At 36.6% G+C, this 21,005-nt stretch overlaps 3 protein-coding genes across 3 annotated transcripts; all 3 read left to right on the forward strand.

Moving 5' to 3' along the window:
* Window positions 1–5,926: 5,926 nt before the first annotated feature.
* LOC125498969 (serine/threonine-protein phosphatase 7 long form homolog) lies at window positions 5,927–8,643 on the forward strand. Its single transcript, XM_048647344.2, has 4 exons — window positions 5,927–7,499; window positions 7,579–7,666; window positions 7,751–8,182; window positions 8,260–8,643. Exons 1-4 carry the CDS (start codon window positions 7,174–7,176, stop codon window positions 8,641–8,643), a joined length of 1,230 nt encoding a protein of 409 aa, XP_048503301.1. The 5' UTR covers window positions 5,927–7,173.
* A 4,106-nt stretch (window positions 8,644–12,749) lies between these two features.
* On the forward strand, window positions 12,750–15,939 carry LOC104908449 (high affinity nitrate transporter 2.5-like). The gene is made up of 2 exons (XM_010697565.4): window positions 12,750–14,275; window positions 15,489–15,939. The coding sequence occupies exons 1-2, from the start codon at window positions 13,149–13,151 to the stop codon at window positions 15,793–15,795; spliced, it is 1,434 nt and encodes a 477-aa protein (XP_010695867.2). The 5' UTR covers window positions 12,750–13,148; the 3' UTR covers window positions 15,796–15,939.
* A 1,725-nt stretch (window positions 15,940–17,664) lies between these two features.
* Window positions 17,665–19,646, forward strand: LOC104908469 (high affinity nitrate transporter 2.5-like). The gene is made up of 2 exons (XM_010697587.3): window positions 17,665–18,829; window positions 19,136–19,646. Exons 1-2 carry the CDS (start codon window positions 17,685–17,687, stop codon window positions 19,497–19,499), a joined length of 1,509 nt encoding a protein of 502 aa, XP_010695889.2. The 5' UTR covers window positions 17,665–17,684; the 3' UTR covers window positions 19,500–19,646.
* The last annotated feature ends 1,359 nt before the right edge of the window (window positions 19,647–21,005 follow it).

Genomic DNA, 21,005 nt, shown 5'->3' on the forward strand with positions numbered 1-21,005 from the left:
ATACTCTGTTTATATTCTAGGGTTTCTTATCACGAAATACATTCTTTTCTCTCTGTAATCTGTTCTTTCTCATATAATAAAATATTCTCCCTCTCTCTGCCGTGGACGTAGCCAAATTGGTGAACCACGTAAATCTGTTGTCTGTTTTTGTTGTTTTTGCATTCATAATTTGTTTCTCTCTCACGTCCGTTATAACACTAAAGATCCAGTGCATCATTCTAGAGTAAAGCATATACATATTAGACATCACTTTTTAAGAGAAAATGTCGAAAAAGGTTTGATCAAACTTGAGTTTTGTCAAACTGATTATCAGATTGCTGATATCCTAACTAAGCCTTTGCAAAGAGATAGATATGAGAAATTAAGGCTTGAGTTAGGCTTATATAAAATTAAGTGATTGTTCCTATGTCAATTCCCCCATGTTTGAATCAATTTGAGTGACTTTGTGTGCTAAAAATAATTGTGTTTAATTGCCTAAGACCATTGCAAATTGGAATGTTGTAAAACATAACCATGAAGTCAAAGAAACTAAACAACTCACAAATGTCACATAATACTCCCCTTACTGTTCCTAAGGTCAAGAAACATGCATAGTATGAAGGATATTGACATGTAGCATTAGTTGTTCCTATAGCACAAGTTCCTTAGCATTTATTTTCTTTCAAAAATTAAAATTCATAAAAATCCGAAAAATCGATAAAATTCCAAAAATTAAGGGGAACCAGTTTAATCAAATCTTGGTTCTTTTTATCTTTTCGTTTTCTTTCTTTTATTTTTATTTTTATTTCTTTCCCGCGTGTCATAATTACTATTACATGCAAAACTTCCTTCTACAATTCATCTAAGGAAACCGTGTTCCTCTCAAACGCTTCATCTTCACCAAATCCGAAACCTCATCACACCCTTTGATACTCCATAAAAACCTCCAAACCTTCATAAATCATGGCAAAAACTTCAAGAAACTCACCTTTTCCAACACCAAAAACAACCGACACTTCAAAAATGGAAATTTCTTCATCTCCAACTAAAACCCTTGAAACCGACATAATTCAAGAAAACCCCATAGAGGAACAGCAATTAGAATCTCCTAGAAGGAGCATGAGAAGAAGAAAATTGATTGGGGAAGATGATGAAGAAGAAACCCCGGAACAATCTCAGGGGGAAGAAGAAGAAACTGCACCTGTTCCTTCCAAAGGAACTGTTTCTTCGTCTTCCAAGAAAAGGACAGAAGTAATCTAGGTATGTCTTGGGCTTTTGCGTCGATTTAGAATGGGCAAATAAAATTGAATTTCTAGAATTAACAACCATCTATTAAAAAACGGCATGGAATTCTTGTTTGAATTCGCCTTTAATAATGCTCTTGTTCCTCTAGCTATGGACGAGTTTTGTGCAAATTTTGTTAATACTAATGGAACTTGCACAACTGAAGTTAGAGGCAAGAAAATAAGGTTTAATCAAGCAACTTTAAGCAAAGTATGGGAAGTTCCTTGCAAAGGAACTGATTTGTATTTTAAAAGGAAAGGAACTGTTTCCTTTCCGAATTTTCCTCAAGACAAAATCTTAGAATATTTTGGAGGAACAGCTGGCCAAAAAAAAATTAACCATAACCTACTCTCTCCCCTTCACAAAGTATTGTTTAACTTGGTTTGGAGAGCACTCATTCCTCGAACTGAAAAGAGGAATGAAGTGGGTCTCTTGGATATGTGTTACATGTTTTGCTTAGACCACCACATACAAATCAACTTCCCTTCCCTCTTCATTCAACATTTAACTCACTGTATTGAGAACCATTGTTGATTGGGTACGGTGCCTAATAACTTCTTTACTTCATCATTTTGAAGTAAGACTTTCGGGTTGGACCACCATAGGCATCAAACAAGGGAACATCTTGAATGAGAAGACCCTCAATGGACTTGGCTTGTCTGTCCAAGAAGGTGTTCTCATTCAAGGAAAAATGGTTTCCAGTTCCTCAGGAAAAAGAAAACTGCCTCAACTAGATTTAGAAGAGGACAATGATGTAATTTTGGATAATCCTGTTCCTGTTCCTACACCAGAGAACATAAACCTAAGAGGCGCAAACACATTGCCACTAAGCCTAAACCCTCTGTTCCTTTGAGAGTGAGAAAGAGCACTCGTCGAAAAATTGCTCCTGTTCCTGTTCCTTCCAATGAGGACTCTCCTTTAGTCCTTTCGGATAATGAGGAACAGGTACCCTCAACTCTCAAGGAAACACTACCTCCACCATCTCCCAAACTCTCTGTTCCCTCACAAAAATACCCTCCATTTCACCTTCGTCCTTCTCTGTTCCTTCAAGTTTTGAGCAGTTGAAGGATGAAATAAAAGGACCAAATCCTTTTGCTTCCACCTCCACAACTCTTCCACCCACACCACCATTTCTTCCTCCCATTTATCACCCTTCACCTTCTGTTTCCATTCCTGGAACAGATGAGCCTTCCACTCAAACCTCCCCAGTTCCTTACAACATCCCCCATCTGCCTCTAGTTCCAAAGGTAAGGAACAGGAAAATCCGGATGACACTAACTGGGTTAATGAAGTCTGCCTTCCTGCACAACATATGATAAAATTTTACAATCATCTTCATTGGACTTTGGATGCCAAAACTGATTACTATATAAGTCTTATGGAAAAATTGAGTGATACGTGGTTGCGCAGCAAAAGAAGATGGACACTATGGCTCGTACTTTGGAGGAGCTGAAGGAACAGGTTGAACTACATCATGGGGTGGTGATGAAAAAGTTGGAGGATGTGGTTGAAGAAGAAGTTGTAGAGGAACACCATTCCCCTTCCCTTTCTTAGTTTCTTTTATTGTTGTTCCTGTTTCTTTCATCAAGGAACACAACTTTTGTTTCTTCTTTTTCTTTTCTTTCTTTGTTTTGTTATGGAACAAGTGCTATATAACTAATGACTTTTGCTATATTGTCTATGTTTCTAAATGCTTTGCATAATTTCTTCCTTGGAATGGCTAGTATTATGTGATTGATGTTTGAGCAAGTTTACTCTTTGATTTTCTAACTTAACCACTAATGGTGCTTGCATATTGGTCTTAAGGTGTTAAATCAATTCATCAATTCATACCGAGTCTATTCTTTTTGAGGATGACAAAGGGGGAAAAGGATTTAAGGAACAAACTGTACATAAAAAATGAAAGTTGAAAAAATTAAAAAAATTAAGGTAAATGAAAAATCAAAAATAGGTTAAGGTAAATGAAAAATCAAAAACTTCAGTTACTCATATAATTGTGTTTTATTTTTCATTTTCTTCTTTATGTTTTTATTTTCATTCACTTATATTATTTGTTATTTTCCTTAGTTTGTACCTTTGTTGTCATCATCAAAAAGGGGGAAATTGTTGAACCCTAGTTTTGATAATGACAAAGAAACAAAGGAACAAACTAAGTAGTGAACTAATGAATTATTTAAGTGTATGGTGTCTAAGGTATCAATGCAAGGAACTGGAAGAATACAAAGTCAATGAAGAAGTCAAGAGAGGATTTCAAAGGCTAAGTAAAGAAGTTTCTATGTTGATACTGGAGCAAGCATTGGATCAAGAATAATAGAAGCTAGGCGTTTTATTTTCTAGTTCCAATGTAAAGGAACAAAGAAAGAATGGTAAGGAACTGTGGCAGAATATTTGAGAATGAAGCGTTTGTTCCTCTGTAAGGAACAAACTCAGTGGCACTTAGTAAATATGTTAAAGGAACTGAACTAATATAAGGAACTAGACTTAGGCGTTACTTAGTAGTAACGATTAAAAGATAATGGAGTAAGTCATGCCTAGATTATAGGAAATTAGTTATTTCTAATTTCAAATGATAAAATCAGTTTTAAAAAGAAAATCTGTTTTGGAAAGATATTATTTTTCGGAAAATAAGAAAATAAATATCCGGTTGTTAGAAAGATTTTATTTCAAAGATATTATTTTCTTAAAGATTAGAAATTCAGATTTAAAGATAAAAAGAGTTTATAAAAACTGATTTTCGGATAATGTTGAAGGAACTCCTATTATTTAGGAGTAATGGCTGCATTTTATCCACGTTCATTTATAGTTCATGGGATCATGGGACATGATGTAAAACGTGTTCCTTAGGGGAAGGAACATCATGGGTAAATGGATTAAAACTGTACTCTAACATTACTCCCACGTTCTTCATGATTACCACTATAAATATAGAAGTCTAGATAAGTTCCAAAGTGTGTCTGACTAAGTAATTAAGTGAGTTTAACTTATTAAGTGTCAGTGCCTTCATTCTCTCATAATAGCCATTTGTTCTTTGCCTTCTTACTCTAATTCCACTAAGCTTATTTCGATCAATTGTATTTTGGTTTTTGGGGTAAGGGAACTTTGAGTGAAGTTCTGTAAGAGAAAGGCTTTGAGTGAAGCTTGTATGTGTGAAAAACTTCGAGTGAAGTTGAGAGGAACTGCTGTTAAGGGAACAGTGGTTCAGGAACTTGAGTTTAGGAACTCAAGGTAGGGCTCGAGTTAGAATTAGGTTGTAACAGAGTTGTTTGGCCTAATTAGTGAAAGTGTTGAGTTTAAAATCCCTAGTGGTCGAGGTTGTTTCTTCTTGTTGGGCCCAAGAAGTTTTTCCTCGTAAAAATCCTCTTGTGTTTCTTTAGCTTGTTTATTCGTTTAAGTTTTAATTTCCGCAAAAAGTTACGTTTATTTCTACACCTACAATTCACCCCCCCTCTTGTAGTGTTCCTAGGGAAATAACATACCTAAACAACACCTTTCAATAGATTGGACTCACAATTTTCTTTGGGTGATGGAGGGGTGGAGTATGAAAGAGTGAGGCTATATGGAGAACCGTCTTGATTTTCGAGAGGGGTTATACGGTAAATCCACTTGTGTGAGCCTCATTACCAATTCCTTTAGTTGGTTCACCAGGGAACCTGTCTCTAGTTAGCATTTTTTGTTCTGAAATGAGTAGTTTTGCTACTATTTGTACCATACATTTGAATTTTGAAGTAGGTTACCCGATTTCCATTTGTACCAAATAACTAGTTGTTGGCATTGGCAATATCTCATGATCATTTTATTTACTAAATATGTCGATTAGATTTTATATTATTTTAAAAATAATCATTAATCATCACATTTTGTAATAGTTGCAGTAGTATAATAGATTAACTTGAACCAAATTAGCAATATTTCATTTTCATTAGAAATCGGATCCTAATTTTACCGGACAATCACCAAACTAGAACCTTTATTTATTTATTTTTGGTTAAAGTCAAACTAAAACCTTGCAACAACAACAAAAAAATGATGATAAATCACCAAATTAAACTAAAATCTTTATTTATTTTTTTCTATTATCTCTACTAAATAAGCTAACTCTTTAGGAGTATGATATTCAACTAAAATTCCTTCAATGCACTCTATTTATTTTTTATTTTTTAAAATTTAATGTTAACTAACGTACTATATATGACTATTATTGTACATGTTTTTATAACTTGAAACACGCATTTTCTGCATATGAATCTACCCATAAAAAAAAAGCATGTGTGAGTTTTTGCTAATATCTTAAAAATGTAGTATAATATCTTGAATAGGTGACCAATTTTAGAACTTTTTAAACATTTCAATTTTTACCTAGTAATATAGTAACATTCTCATTACTTTTGAATTGGATTTACTACTACTAGGTTTTAGGGATATTTGTTATGTACCTCAAACATCTCATATTGATTTTTTTTATTGGACTCATAGTGATGTCAGTTGCTCTATTCAATACTGCTCTGTTTTTAAGTTGCATCACTTCATTTGGACACAAAAAAAAAAAAAAAAAGTGAGTGAAAGATATTTGCATTTGGCAGCATGCAGAGAATCCATTAATAGGCTACCACGTACATATAAATTATAATGTTTTACTTTTGAGATGATGTATATATAAGTTTTTTTCATCGATATAACATAGTAGAATTTTTTCCTTGAATAATGCCAAAAAGGGGATTAATTCCCAAAATGTGTGAGAAAAAATTTTATTTCCCTGCGTACCGTCCACGTAGGACGGCACGCGAAAAAATTTTTTTTTTTTAAAACTGCAATAAAACCGCTACTCAGAGTAGCGGTTAATGCATCAAACAAACGCTACTCAGAGTAGCGGTTATATTTAAAATCAACCGCTACTCTGAGTAGCGGTTTTATTTAATGAACCGCTACTCTGAGTAGCGGTTTACAAGATTTTTGGACCCGTTGTAAACCGCTACTCGGAGTAGCGGTTCTATAAAGAAAACCGCTACTCCGAGTAGCGGTTTATAAAAATCCCCAATTCAGACCTAAATCCCCCAATTTCCCAATCTACAGGTGCTCGAAATTTTTTTTCTCTCACAATCACTTCTCCCTCTCTCTCTCTTCCGACGACGCTGCATTACATCATCACCGCCGGCGACCGGAGTCCGTCACTTCTTGGTCTCTCTCTTCCGACGACAGCGGCACCTCACAATCCGTCACTTCTCCCTCTCTCTCTTCCGACCACAGCGATCTTTGTGAGTATATTTTGTGTTTTTTTTTTTGTTTTTTTTTAATTTAATTTGTGTAGCATGCCATATTTGTTAGATGGAAATTGTTTAGTTTGATTAGTATAATTTAGTTGTTGATGATTAAAAATTTAGGATATTGTGATGGTTTATTTTGTATCAATTGGAAGGTTAGTATAATTGGAAGGTGATTAGTATAATTCGAAGGTTATTAGCATATTGTTTAGTTGTTTGATTAGTATAATTTAGTTGTTGGTTGGTTAAAAATGAATTTGAGCATTTTGTGATGGTTGATTTTGCATGAATTGTTGTGTTTATGTTGTAAATACTACTAGTATGGTGAAAAATAGTGTTGATATTGTTTGAATATGTAGAATAAGAATAACTTAATTAAACATTATGTTTTTTGTATGTAGAATATGGAACAACCTAAATATCCTCTATACCTTTATTGGAATGGTGAATTATCTCAAAATGATGTTGATATTGTATATAGAGGTGGAAGGAAAAAGTTTTTGTTCATCAATTCCGGTATGATGTTTCAAGAGATTCTGAATAGGGTTCGTCTTTGAGATTGACATGGCTTCGGCAACATTTTTTCTTGTTGCCGAATGATGCTGATGAGGTGACTGTCCAGCGATTTGCCCGGGCTTACATTCTTGCATTGATGGGCTCCATTCTTTTTGCCGACAAGAGTGGAGATGCAGTCCAGCTTCTTTATCTCCCGCTTTTAGCTGATCTCGACGTAGCAGGGACATATAGTTGGGGTAGTGCGACCCTTGCATACCTGTATCGGCAGCTATGTCGGGCATCACATAGGGGTGCGAGGGAGTTAGGTGGCCCTGTGTTGTTGTTACAGATTTGGGCATGGGAGCACATACACATTGGCAGACCTCGGATTTCGAGGGTGCGGGACCCACCTCCACAGTTTGACGAGGCTGTTCCTATTTTAGGCTCCCAGCATGTTCCGGGGATTGACCCCTTAGCTGTCAGGTAATATTCAATGTCTCACATTTGTTGACATTTTTTAGATTCATTTTTCTCATGGATAATAACGTATATTTCTTTTCAGTTGGCTTCGAGTACACATCACTAGGTCCCACACAGCAGGTGGGCTTCCTTACTACAGGGATGCACTTGACCATCAGACGGACGAGCAGGTACATAGGGTCGTACTTCCCTAACTTTTATACATTGGTAGACTCTTCTTTTGCCTAATATTTGTAAGATTCTATTTTTTGTAGATGACTTGGCAGCCATATACTGATGCGAGACTGGCGTTGTTACCTGCTATATGTCGAGCTGATCGACATGTATGGCGCACCATGGCCCCACTTATCTGTTTCGACATTGTAGAGTTCCATTTCCCTGGTCGAGTTATGCGCCAGTTTGGATTCGAGCAGACGATTCCCGCACCTTTTGATACGAGCACAACCCTTCATGCCATAGATCGGAGGTCGAAGAACAAGAACTATCCGCTCAGACATCGACCTTACATTGCACATTGGGATGAGCGCGAGGGACACATAGTTCAGGGCACTCCTTTTAGTGGTCGTACTCCTGCCTTTGACGAGTATATGATATGGTTTCGTCGCATCACGAGGTTACGCCTGACGAATCCATCGAGGCGACCACCTTCTACACATTATCAGCCTGCGTCTGCAGATATAGTATTGGTAAGTTAACTTATTTTTAGTTGCATTTTTATTTATTTATACAACTATATAATATGTATTTTTTTCTTTCTATTCAGGCACATACTTTATCTGATATTGCTCATAGGTGCGGTACTGTGCTAGAGGCTTCTGAGTCATTGCCTCCAGATATGGTGCGTGACTTGTATGCGCAGACATTGCAGACTATGAGGGGACTGTGTGTTGATGCTGTTGGCCGAGCTGGACATGGCCACATCGTACAGGGCGTGCCTACTTCTGCTGGATATACATCGACTTCTACATCTTCTACGTCTGCTGCCCATATATCTACCACATCAGCTTTGCTTTCACCTCCAGTCACTCAGAGGGCCTATCGACGACGTTCTGACACTACTCCCCCTTCTCTTGATGCCATTGCAGAGACTCATGAAACCACACCTAGCTCATCTACACCTTCACAAAAGAAGAAGAGAGGGTTTTAGAAGTTTCATTTAGTGTTTATGTAGTTAGTTAACATTATTTTCTCACTCTAACTTGTAACTAAACTTTTTTTACATACATTTGAATGTGTATGAGTTGGTGATGAGTGATCAATGTGTGGCTTATATTTGGTGTTGTTGAATGGAATTTGATGCTGGATTTGCAGGTTGGATAATGTTGAAATTGGAGGTTGGATAATTGTTTGGAATTGCTGGAATTGCAGGTTGGATAATGTTGAAATTGGAGGTTGGATAATTGTTTGGAATTGCAGGTTGGATGTTGTTTGGGATTGGTGGAATTTTTTTGGCGTTCTGGCAGTTGGCCAGTTATGTGGGAAACAATTGATTGAGTTATGTAGTGGGTACAAAACCGCTACTCAGAGTAGCGGTTTTAATGAATGAACCGCTACCTGGAGTAGCGGTTTACCCGAGGGAGGAAACCGCTACTCGGAGTAGCGGTTCACTCATTAAAACCGCTACTCTGAGTAGCGGTTTAGGTGAATGAACCGCTACTCGGAGTAGCGGTTTTGTTTGAAGTAAACCGCTACTCCGAGTAGCGGTTTACCTCCGTTAAAACAAAAAAAAATTTTTTTTTCGCGTGCCGTCCTACGTGGACGGTACGCAGGGAAATAAAAAATTTTCTAGCACATTTTGGGAATTAATCCCCTTTTTAGCATTATTCAAGGAAAAAATTCTAACATAGTATTACAAAAGTCATTAAATTTGGTCCTCCAAAAATTATTAAGAAATGTTCGCAAAAAATCAAAAAGTAGTTTGCGTCATAATTTTTTTTCTATGTTTTTTTTAAAGGTAGGATGAAGTCTCTTGTAAGGAAGAGGGAAAATTGGGAATTTTTCTTTATAAGGGGTAAAACTCGATCACTTGACTTGTGGGATCGGAAGTGATGCCAATACTACTCGGCTATCACCTGCTGCTTAGAAGAAAGTCAAGAGAAGTTGAGGAAAAAAAAAAGGTTCAAAATAATTTAGAATACCAATTTGCTAGTTTCCAAGAAGTTTATTCCAGACTTTCCAGTGCAGAAACAATGAATGCTCTTAGACTCGGAGCTTTGTTTTTAGCACCCCATAAGTTCTATAGGAGCAATAATACATCCGGTATGTTACCCTTTAGTAATAGAATATTAAAAAGTAATTTAAATTGATAAATCTATGCAAAGATAGCAAAAATATTGTTCCATAACAAGGCGTGTATAAGAGCACCTCCATCCATGGGGCACCCCATTTTTTCTCTCTCCTCACCTTATTTGTCCACCTCATTTTTCACTACCTCCCCATTTTACCTTACTCAAATTTGAAACACATACCTCCACTCATCTACCTCCCCATTTATCTTCTCTCTCTTATTTCCTATACTCCACCACCTTTTCTCTCTCCTACTTTCCCATACCCCACCAATATTTTATCTATTTATTATATACCCCACCACCTTTTCTTCATTTGGGCACCTCCCCTAAAACTTGAGCATCCTCATTAAATGGGGAACCAACCCCACTCATGGGGAGCCCCATTTGAGGAGAGAGAGTGTATATGGGGAGGGTAATTTATGCCATTGGATAAGAGGGATCTTTTTAGTAACAGATAGAAAAACAATGTGAGTGGAAAAACTTTGACGGAGAGATAAATGTAAAAAGTCGAATTTTGAGATATACAAGGGTAATTTAACACGGAAGAAGTATCATAATTTAATCAATAATAAATCCCTAAAAGTATTAATTAAGATTATAAATACTTTATGGCTACAAAATATCAAAATGTAACGATAAAAAAATCTAACAAGAAAAGGATGAGGAGCTAGCTCATGTGGTAGAGCACTCCCCTCTGATTTTTGAGGTCAGAGGTTCGATCCTTACCCCCAGCATTATGCTGGAGTATTTCCTTAGCATGCTTTGCATGCATTATCAACCAATGTGCTTATAGTTCCTACAAGGCTAGTAGCCTGGTAGGGGTTATCCCTTGGGCTGACTTAATTTCCCAATAAAAAAAATCTAACAAGAAAATACAAAACTTGCCCTAAAAATACTGGGTTGCTAACTCATTGTATACATAATTCTTATATATTTATACTCATATACATTCCTCCACTTTCTCTTAGTCTTCCATTCTCATACTGTTAGGAGTATTGGGTCATAGCCCATTAGGTTAAGTTGTGTTAGGTTAAATTTAGGTTATGTTTCTCTATATAAAGGATTGTAATCTTTATGACACATACATTCTCATTCTCTTTCACTCTTCCACTCTCATACTTCCTCACACTCTCTCATCATTCAAGGAATCCCCCGATCTTTTTCCGATCATTTTTCCGGTTAATTTTCCGGTCTCTCTTTCATCACACATTGAAGGAGGTTGAATGGCTTCACCACGCCGCCACTCCTCCGACAACCTTTTCGTTCACATTACGTGCAACTTTTCCAGCCACATTATTGCATAATTAATATTAATGAAATTTTATAATTCATTTGATAAAACAAATGGAGTATAATCACTTAAAAATGCCGAAAAAGTGGTTAGGCACCCAACTACAGGTACAGACACCTAAAATAGGCGCCTGGGCACTTTTTCAGCATTTTTAAGTCGATTTCTGATAAGTTTTACTCTACTCTGAGATGTTCTAATAAAGCTAAATAAAATCGACCAAAATAGGGACTGAAACAAAAAAATAATTGCTCCCGTGCTAAGTTTTTTGAAGCGCCAGGTTCAAGAGATTCTATCGGTTTTATTCGAATTTTTTTAATTCCATTCGCGTTTTCACGTAATATAACGAGATGGTAAAAAAACTTGAAATCTTTGAAAAATGTGAACTTGTTGAGAAATCTTGTAGTCCTTCAATGAAGGAAATAGAAGAGATGAGAGAGAGTGTTTGAAGGATGATATAAAGATAATATCTAGTGTGGATAAATGTATCAAGTTCTTCCCTGGAGGAAAGCATCCCTCCCCCACCCCCTCTTGAAGCTAACATGAGCTTAGTTTGGAAGGCCTTTATACCCCCTAAGATCAAGTTCTTCCTGTGGCTTGCTTGGCGAGACCGCCTCCCTCACAAAAACCTCTTATGGGTTCGGAAAATTGTTCCAACCCCTTCCTGCCCGTGCCGTGGGTACGTTAAGGAAGACACTATTCACATCCTGAGAGATTGTCCTCCCTCCATGAAAGTTTGGCTCGAACTCTCCCCAGATCCGAGCCTACTAAATGGAACGCTTCCCAATTGGATTGAACGAAACCTCCTTTGCAACATGTTAGTTAGGGGCCTACACTGGAAGGACCTATTTCCTTGGATATGCCATGAATTATGGAAGGCCCGTAACCTTGTGGTATTCGAGGGCAAGCCGAGAATCCAAGACACTGTACTCATCCGCTTAGTGTTCAAACAGACGACCGAGTTTATTACTGTTAACTCAAAACAACCTGAAACACCACCCTCACCCTCTCTTCAAAACCCAAGACAAAGTGTGGTACCGGAACTAAGGGACCCCATCCATAGGATTTATACTGACGCCTCCTTTACTTATATCTCGGACCCGGTGGGATTGGGGGCATGATAAGAGATCAACAGGGTAGATGGGTTCTTGGTTTCTGCAAAATGACATATGCTGTGAACTCTTTGACTGCCGAACTGCTTGGGATTAGGGAAGGCCTTCGAGTTGCGAGGGAACATAATATTCTCAACTGTATTTTGTATACTGATTGTCTACAGGCGACGCAGAGCATTTTAGAGGATGGGTCTACACACAACCATTGTTTTAACATAGTAAATGATTGCAGGGAGTTGTGCCGGCGCTTCACCAAGATTGACATTGTCCACTTAAGTTGGAACAGGAACATGGTGGCAGACGTGTTAGCCAAGGAGGCTAGGAAGATAGAGGACTGCATGAATGTAACTAGGAGGTTCCCCACCCCCCCTAATTTTTGCATGAACGCATACCTCTCGGATTGTAATAACTCTTAAACTATTTGCTATTTTGCTATGCCTTATTTCACCGAAAAAAAAAAAGATAAATGTATCAATCTCCAAACCCAATAGATGATATAAAGATGATTAATTCCCTGGATTCTTGTGGATTTTCATATTGAATATGATGAACTCTAACGTAGGATTCACATTCTCTTAACGTTTTTAACTATCTCAAGTAAAACTTCCACCTACTCTACCAGCTAGTCAACTAAACACCTTAGAAGTCCTCAAGAAGCAGCTCAGCCAGCAAGAAAAATTACACTATAGGATCTCCCTAAGTCAGTTCAAGAGTCACAGTATAAGACTAAAGTCTCGATTGAACTGGAATATTCTTTCCTCTTCTCATATTCACGTAGTTCGTTTACCTAGTTCTTTTTTTTTTGTTAAACTCGTCTGAAAGTATAAAACTTTACCATCTTACATGTTTCAGATAGTAGTTCGTGGATTAGCAAATCAGATTACATTCTGGGGAGAAGTAAGTATATATCTATTAGCAATTTTTTTAGGTTAACTATACGAAAAAGAGTGAAGCATCAATAGATATGGAAGAGCTTGATTCAAAGAAGTTCAGTCTTCCTGTAGATGCAGAAAATAAGGCCACAATCTTTCCACTGTTTTCAGTGGCAAAGCCTCATATGCGGGCATTTTACCTATCTTGGCTCCAATTCTTTGCCTGTTTCATATCCACATTTGCTGCTCCACCCCTTCTTCCGATCATCCGTGACAACCTCAACCTTACTGTCTCTGACATCGGTAATGCAGGGATTGCATCTGTCTCTGGGTCCGTGTTTGCTCGTTTAGCCATGGGTACCGCATGCGATTTAGTTGGGCCTCGAGTTGCCTCTGCATCCCTTACACTCCTTACTGCACCTGCCGTTTACCTCTCTGCCATAGTAGACTCACCCACAGCCTTCTTGCTAGCCCGGTTTTTCACAGGCTTTTCTTTGGCTACTTTTGTGTCAACACAATTCTGGATGAGCTCCATGTTTTCTCCACCAGTAGTTGGTCGAGCCAATGGTGTTGCGGCTGGGTGGGGTAACCTCGGAGGTGGAGCAACCCAAATGATCATGCCTCTTGTGTATACTCTCATACTTAGAATGGGACCAACAAAGTTTACAGCATGGAGAATAGCATTCTTCATTCCTGCTGCTTTACAGACTGTTTTGGCCTTTGCAGTGATGCTTTTCGGCCAAGATATGCCAGACGGAAATTTCCAGCAGCTGCACAAATCAGGTGACAAGTACAAGGATAGCTTTTCCAAGGTTATATATCATGGCCTTACAAATTACAGGGGATGGATTACTGCTCTATGCTATGGGTACTGTTTTGGTGTGGAGCTAACTGTAGATAACATCATTGCTCAGTACTTCTATGATCGGTTTGATCTTAACCTCCACACAGCAGGAATTATAGCAGCCAGTTTCGGACTGTCGAATGTTTTTGCCAGGCCAGGAGGTGGAATGGTGTCAGATTTACTAGCAAAAAAGTTTGGGATGAGGGGAAGACTTTGGGGATGGTGGATTATCCAGACTATAGCTGGTGTGTTATGCATCGTTCTAGGACTGATGAACTCTTTAAGTGGATCCATTGTAGTCATGCTCGTCTTCTCTGTGTTTGTTCAAGCAGCTTGTGGACTTGCATTTGGGGTCGTTCCTTTTGTCTCCAGAAGGTACAACTTTGACATATTTTTTACTGTTTTGGTAAAATAAATTACTTTCATGCATTCTCTTTTAATTGTAACATTTAAGTTTCCACCGAGATATGATTTTTGCGATTAATATCTTTAGTTCTATAGAAATTATACAAATGAAATATTTAGAAAATACGCATTAAGATGAATCAAATAAGATCTTACATGATTATGTTTTTTCTTGTATATAAATCATAATAGAAGATCGAAGGGTGATTTATGAACTACGAAAAAGTCAAAATGTTGTAATTGAAAAAGAATGAAAGTAGTTAAAATCAATATCTGCATATAACAAAAACACTAGCGTTTAGCCAAAAGAGGGTCGGACTAATTTAAACTTGCAAAAGCATTTGTCTTTGGAAAAGTTACAATCCAAACTATAGTCACTCTCTTGATAATAATATCCACTACGGCCTATTGAATGCCTTCTCAAAAATGATAGGTTAATCTTAAATAATTAGCTTAGTAGGTCGAATAAGGATAGGACAAAGATATAGTTTGTTGAACAGGTAAGGATAAGATTTGAACTTCAAACATACTTCCTTCATCTAGAATGAAAATAGTTGCACCATTTATATAGTATTTACTATTCAAATTTTGCACTTTGAACGTCTTCGGTAATTTATATTTTAGGAAGAAACATAATCATATGATCAGATTTTATTAGATTCGTCTCAATGTATATTATTTTAATATCAAACTTTTTATAATTTTTACTTATTGATAATTAGATATATTAGTATTTGAAATAATGCATTGACAAACATGAAAACATGAAATGATTCAACTATTTCTAAAGTGAGGAAGTAGCTTTTAAGCAAAAGGTAATTATATAGTTGGGAATATTTTGAAATAATCAACTAGTTTTTAGGCCCGGGCTACGCCCCAGGTAATTATATCTTTCATTTATTAATATTTTATTTTGAAATATTAACATCTAGTATCACTTGTTTTTGTGGTTTAAGACATTAGTATATGTGCTTGTGATCTCGGGAACGAATCTTACATAATGCATTTTCTATTTTTTTTAGTGTATGTGGATTACATAGCATAAAATTTTCCAACCAAAGACGCCACGTGGCATCGTTCCGTGTTTAGGAACGCCTTTTAATATATTAGTATAGATAATTAGGACTACCATATTGGGAAAAGCTCTTACTTAGCTGAACTTTTTGTGTCTCGTTCTTTTTAGAGCTTTGGGCGTGATTTCTGGCATGACTGGAGCAGGTGGAAATGTTGGTGCGGTCATTACTCAATTGATTTTTTTCAAAGGTTCTCAATACACAATAGAAAGGGGAATAACTTACATGGGTGTTATGATTGTAGCATGCACCCTTCCAATAGCTCTCATATACTTCCCACAATGGGGAGGTATGCTTTGTGATTCTCAAGACAATTTTACAGAAGAGGAATACTATTCCAACGAATGGGATTTGAAGGAGCAGCAACACGGACATCACCAAGCAAGCTTGAAGTTTGCATGCAGCAGCAGAAGTTAAAGAAGAAAAAGAACAGTAGTAGAAATTATCCTTTGTTACACTAATTAAAAATGTTGTACACTTTTGTGAAAGTATAAACATTCCTGAGATAGTATGCAGTCGTAACCCAGCACTTAAATTTTTGATTCAATACCTCAATAATATTGAATTGAACCGACATTGGTAGTAAAAGATGTCAATATTAATATATTATTTATGTGATATATTCCTAAATGGACTTCAAATGCAAGTGTTTTTAAATAGAACGAGCTAAGAACTCAGCTTCCAATGTGTGTGTGTGTATGCATTTATAACATGGAAGGTTTGTGCAAAAATCGTTAATATAATGTTAATTGCAATTTCGTCCCATGTAATTTTCCATATGGTGATATCCCAAATAACGCTAAACTAGATTTTGAAGCCGGTACGATCGATGTACGTTTTTTTTAATGCGATAAAATTATATTAACGTCATAGTTGTGTGATAATAAATAACATAAATTATTTACTCTCTTCGTTCTATTTTAAATTGGTATGTAGCCTTTTTCTTGTTGAAGATGTCTCATTTCATATTAATTATCTCAACTACGATTATTGTTTATATTTCATAGCACGTAACTCAGTTTTAAATACATGCAATGTTGGAAATTCTGCACTACTCAGATATCAGTATTTTTGGTTGTTTAAAGCTAATACTTTCATATATATTGTTTTAAACAATCTATACACGCCACGTTTTGAGACAATCTAGGTTTAAACAATCTATACACGCCACGTTTTGAGACAATCTAGGTTTAAACAATCTATACCAATTTTGAGACTAATCCAACAATATATAATCTAGAAGTATTTGTATTTTGTATCTTTCCCGAGAAAAGGTAGTCATTCCTAGCTAGGAGGTTTGTCTCTTCTCGTAAAAATCTAGGTTGGAAGTCTGCTCACATTTATACATAACAAATCATACTTTCGAAAAAAAAAACAGATATCATATTTGAAGTGCTTCCGCTATAAATTGAGTTACAATATTTTATCTTTCAGGTAAAGTACCAGATATTTTTTTTCGTAGAAAACATATAATGAAGAGATATTGTGTAGGAACACCACTATTTGAGTATACATGTGTTAGAAACATGATATCATTAAAACTTATAATGTACAATAATGTTCCATTATTCCTAGAGGTGTTGCTGATTTAAGAAAAGTTGGGTACAACCATACAATAATGTTTCATATTGTGGGTGACCAAGTCTACTGTACGATGATATACTTTTTTTCTTGTTCTTTTTCCAATGATATACTTATTTTCACGCAATTCTAACAAGTTAACGAGAGGCAATCACATACATTTTTAATATATATGTCATTGTTGCCTTGTTGGGCCATAAAGAAAATTGTTGTATCTAGAGCTAGTTGCGAGAAGCTAAGCATAGTCACATACACATATGCACTTGCCAAAGAACAACGTACCACGAACAAAGTCAAGATATATACTCGATAGTTGATACCATGAATATTCTAAAAGGTACACGAAGTCAATTTCCACCTACTTCGCTATATATGCAAAGAGCATATACGATCCACCAAGTCACAAACAGAAAATGTCAAAAGCATGGAAGTTAGATTGCGAGTTTAGATCAAACGCAAAGGGTAGCCAGCTTATTTAATTCATTTATCAAAGGGCAAGTACGCCATGCATACATAATTATAATACCAAAATTTGCAAACTATATCATACTTACGATTCACCATGTCATCAGAATAATCTAAAAAGACGAAGTATGCAAATGAGAGGTTAGTTTTTCAGTCCAAGAAAGAGGCAATAAGTTTGCACTATATAAGCTTAGAACGCATGGTAGAATAATAGCACATCAAAATAAACTAACCAAAACATAAAAACAAAGTTACGAGTCATGGAAGCAATGAAGGCAGTGAGTGATCCGATACCAAAAAAGTTTGCTCTTCCAGTTGATTCAGAGAATAAATCCATAACCTTTCCACTGTTTTCAGTAGCAAAGCCTCATATGCGAGCATTTCATCTATGCTGGATACAATTTTTCTCGTGCTTTTTGTCCACTTTTGCTGCTCCACCCCTCCTTCCTATCATTCGTGATAACCTTAATCTGACTGCAAATGACATTGGTAATTCCGGAATCGGATCCGTGTCAGGGGCAATCTTTGCTCGTGTTGCCATGGGTGCCGCCTGTGACTTAGTTGGTCCTCGATTGGCCTCTGCAACCCTCACACTCCTTACTGCACCAGCAGTTTACCTGTCTGCTGTGGCAGACACACCCACGGGTTACTTTCTAATGCGGTTTTTCACAGGCTTTGCTTTAGCCACTTTTGTCTCAACTCAGTACTGGATGAGCTCCATGTTTTCTCCAACAGTTGTGGGTCAAGCTAATGGGCAAGCAGCTGGTTGGGGAAACCTAGGAGGAGGTGTAGCCCAGCTCGTCATGCCACTCGTGTATAGCGTTGTACTTAAGACAGGGTCGACACCATTCTCAGCCTGGCGGATTTCATTTTTCATCCCTGCTTTATTCCAGATGGGCTCAGCATTTGCAGTAATGCTTTTCGGCCAAGACCTACCTGATGGAAATTTTCACGAGCTACAGAAGTCTGGTGACATGCATAAGGACAATGCCTCTAAGGTTTTATACCATGGAGTCACCAATTATCGAAGCTGGATCACTGCTCTGGGCTACGGATTCTGTTTTGGAGTCGAGCTAGCAGTAAACAACATCGTTGCCTACTACTTCTATGACAGGTTTAATCTGAACCTCTATATTTCAGGAATTGTTGGAGCTAGTTTTGGAATGGTCAATCTTTTCTCAAGGCCTATAGGTGGGGGCCTGTCAGATTTTATGGCTAAAAAGTTTGGAATGAGAGGAAGATTGTGGAGCTGGTGGGTTGTGCAGGCCTTAAGTGGTGTACTGTGCATTGGTATGGGACTTATGAACACTTTGAGCGGGTCAATTGCAGTTATGATTATCTTCTCTGTGTTTGTGCAAGCTGCTGAAGGCCTGACATTCGGGGTTGTTCCGTTTGTCTCTAGAAGGTAATGCTTTTGAGATACTTCTATATCTCAATCTCAAATCTAGTTTTGTTTATATATCTCAGGTTCATTAGTACCTTTGTGTGTTTCTTAAATGAGATTACAATATACATGAATCAATCTATTAGTGTAAAGCAAATCGTAATGGCATCTTCAAACACTTTTAAGAACCACATGAATATTATATTGTTGATACTTTGAAAAAGATGCAAGTATAGTTTAGATTTTTTTCAAACATAGAGACGCCATAGAAAAAAACTATATATATTTACATTCTTGAATTCTAATGTCTATCATCATTTGTTACAGATCTTTGGGAGTGGTTTCCGGTATGACTGGAGCCGGTGGTAACGTGGGTGCAGTCATAACTCAAGTGATATTCTTCAGAGGATCTCAATTCACAACGGAAAAGGGAATACAGTACATGGGTTACATGATAATAGCATGTAGTTTTGGCATAACTTCCATATACTTCCCACAATGGGGAGGTATGTTTTGGGGTCCTAAAAAACATGTTACAGAAGAAGACTACTACTTGAGGGAATGGGATGCCAAGGAGCAGGAGCTTGGACTACATCATGTAAGCATGAAATTTGCTGAAGGTAGTAGAAATGAGAGAAGTAGCAAAGGAAAATCATCACCAGAAGAAGAGATGACAGAGACTCGCGTTTAAATGCCACTTATTGTTTTTAGAATTTATGCAAAAGCTGCCAGATCACAACTCTTAATGTATTTGTTTCTAGGGAAAAAACTGTTATTAATATTCGATACTTAGGGAAATTCTTCCCACCGAATCTTCCTAAACATTCTCCTTCTTTCATTCTTGATTTTGTATTCTCTTACATGTTACGATAACTTCCTACTTCCTAAGATATCTGTGAAATGTATGTAAAACTCACCTCTATTCTTATCGATAAGTAGTAAGTGAGTTCATACATACTATTAAAAGAAGCAAAAAATGAAAATTCCACCCTCTTTTTACTTGTTTGATTTTGACGTTTTTCTACTATTCTCTTATTCCATCTTCACTACAGATTTTGTCTAATATGTGCACACAAATACTGGTATGTCATACTAGACTACATCTCAACACCTAATAAATCTCTCTCGACCTTCTTGTCATATTAATCACGAAACAATTACATGTATTAGCTTAGGTCTACACTAATTTAGTGTGGACCAGATCTATATAAATTTTTTACATCACGCATTTATACATAAGAGAAACCATGTTCTTGGAGAACAAGGACACCAAAAGCCACTAGGAAGTTTCATAATACAACAATACCAACTTACCTAGCTAATTAAGATAAGGTATCACAGTGATAAATTACAAAGATAATCCAATACCCCGTCACCCCCTCAAGCAGAAGCGTGTAAATCTCAAATGCTAAACTTGCATAAATAACTTGAACTGAACCTTCTTTAGGCCTTTGTAAGATGTACCAGTTTGAATAAAAAAAAACAGGCGCACCAATTACACCTACGTAGGTAGATGAGAGGGACGAGTAAGGCATTTGTAACTTTCCGAACAAAATGACAGTTTACTTGCATGCTTCATATGTTCATGTTGAGATTTTGTTTGTTTTGCTTGTTTTTGTATTAATTGCAAGCGTTGTTCACGAAGCTCAGAATGGATCAAAGGCCAAATTCTGCTTATATGTTTTAATTTTAGATTGTTTTGATGATGCCAAATAATTAGGTCTTGTATAGTTTTTATTTTGAAAATAAAATAAAATTTTAAAATATTGTCAAATGAATTTTTATATATCTTGCGGAGAAATATTAATTATTTAATTTAGTCAAGATATTTTATTTTCGAAACTTTGATTTATATTATATGGTATGATTAATAAATCTAGTTATTGAGAATTTTTTGTGAAAAAGATTTTCTGTTATTAGATGCAAAATTGTTTTCCCGGTGCGTGCAATAGGTTGAATAAATCATGGCCACAAAGAAGGAGTTGGAGCGAGATTTTCTCTAACAAATTCAGCAATGTCAAAGGACCAACTCAACCAAAAACTTAAACTAATGATTGAAGTCTCAAGAATAGTTTTATACTCTATCAATTGAGCACAATCCTCACCATATATACACGCATATTTCTCATATTTATGCTTCACAAATCACTACAAGAAATTATTTCAAATAGGGCAATATTTATTGATCAAAGAGGGC

This window comes from Beta vulgaris, chromosome 6, assembly GCF_026745355.1.
Source record: "Beta vulgaris subsp. vulgaris cultivar EL10 chromosome 6, EL10.2, whole genome shotgun sequence".
In the NCBI taxonomy this organism is placed as follows: Eukaryota; Viridiplantae; Streptophyta; class Magnoliopsida; order Caryophyllales; family Amaranthaceae; genus Beta; species Beta vulgaris.

Excerpts from the sequence above, each read along its gene's own strand:
- LOC104908469 (XM_010697587.3), top strand. The coding sequence starts at position 17,685 with ATGGAAGCAATGAAGGCAGTGAGTGATCCGATACCAAAAAAGTTTGCT. Across the intron at positions 18,830-19,135 it reads GTTCCGTTTGTCTCTAGAAG|ATCTTTGGGAGTGGTTTCCG; the intron begins GTAATGCTTTTG and ends CATTTGTTACAG.
- LOC104908449 (XM_010697565.4), top strand. The coding sequence starts at position 13,149 with ATGGAAGAGCTTGATTCAAAGAAGTTCAGTCTTCCTGTAGATGCAGAA. Across the intron at positions 14,276-15,488 it reads GTTCCTTTTGTCTCCAGAAG|AGCTTTGGGCGTGATTTCTG; the intron begins GTACAACTTTGA and ends CGTTCTTTTTAG.
- LOC125498969 (XM_048647344.2), top strand. The coding sequence starts at position 7,174 with ATGGGCTCCATTCTTTTTGCCGACAAGAGTGGAGATGCAGTCCAGCTT. Across the intron at positions 7,500-7,578 it reads ATTGACCCCTTAGCTGTCAG|TTGGCTTCGAGTACACATCA; the intron begins GTAATATTCAAT and ends ATTTCTTTTCAG. Across the intron at positions 8,183-8,259 it reads CGTCTGCAGATATAGTATTG|GCACATACTTTATCTGATAT; the intron begins GTAAGTTAACTT and ends CTTTCTATTCAG.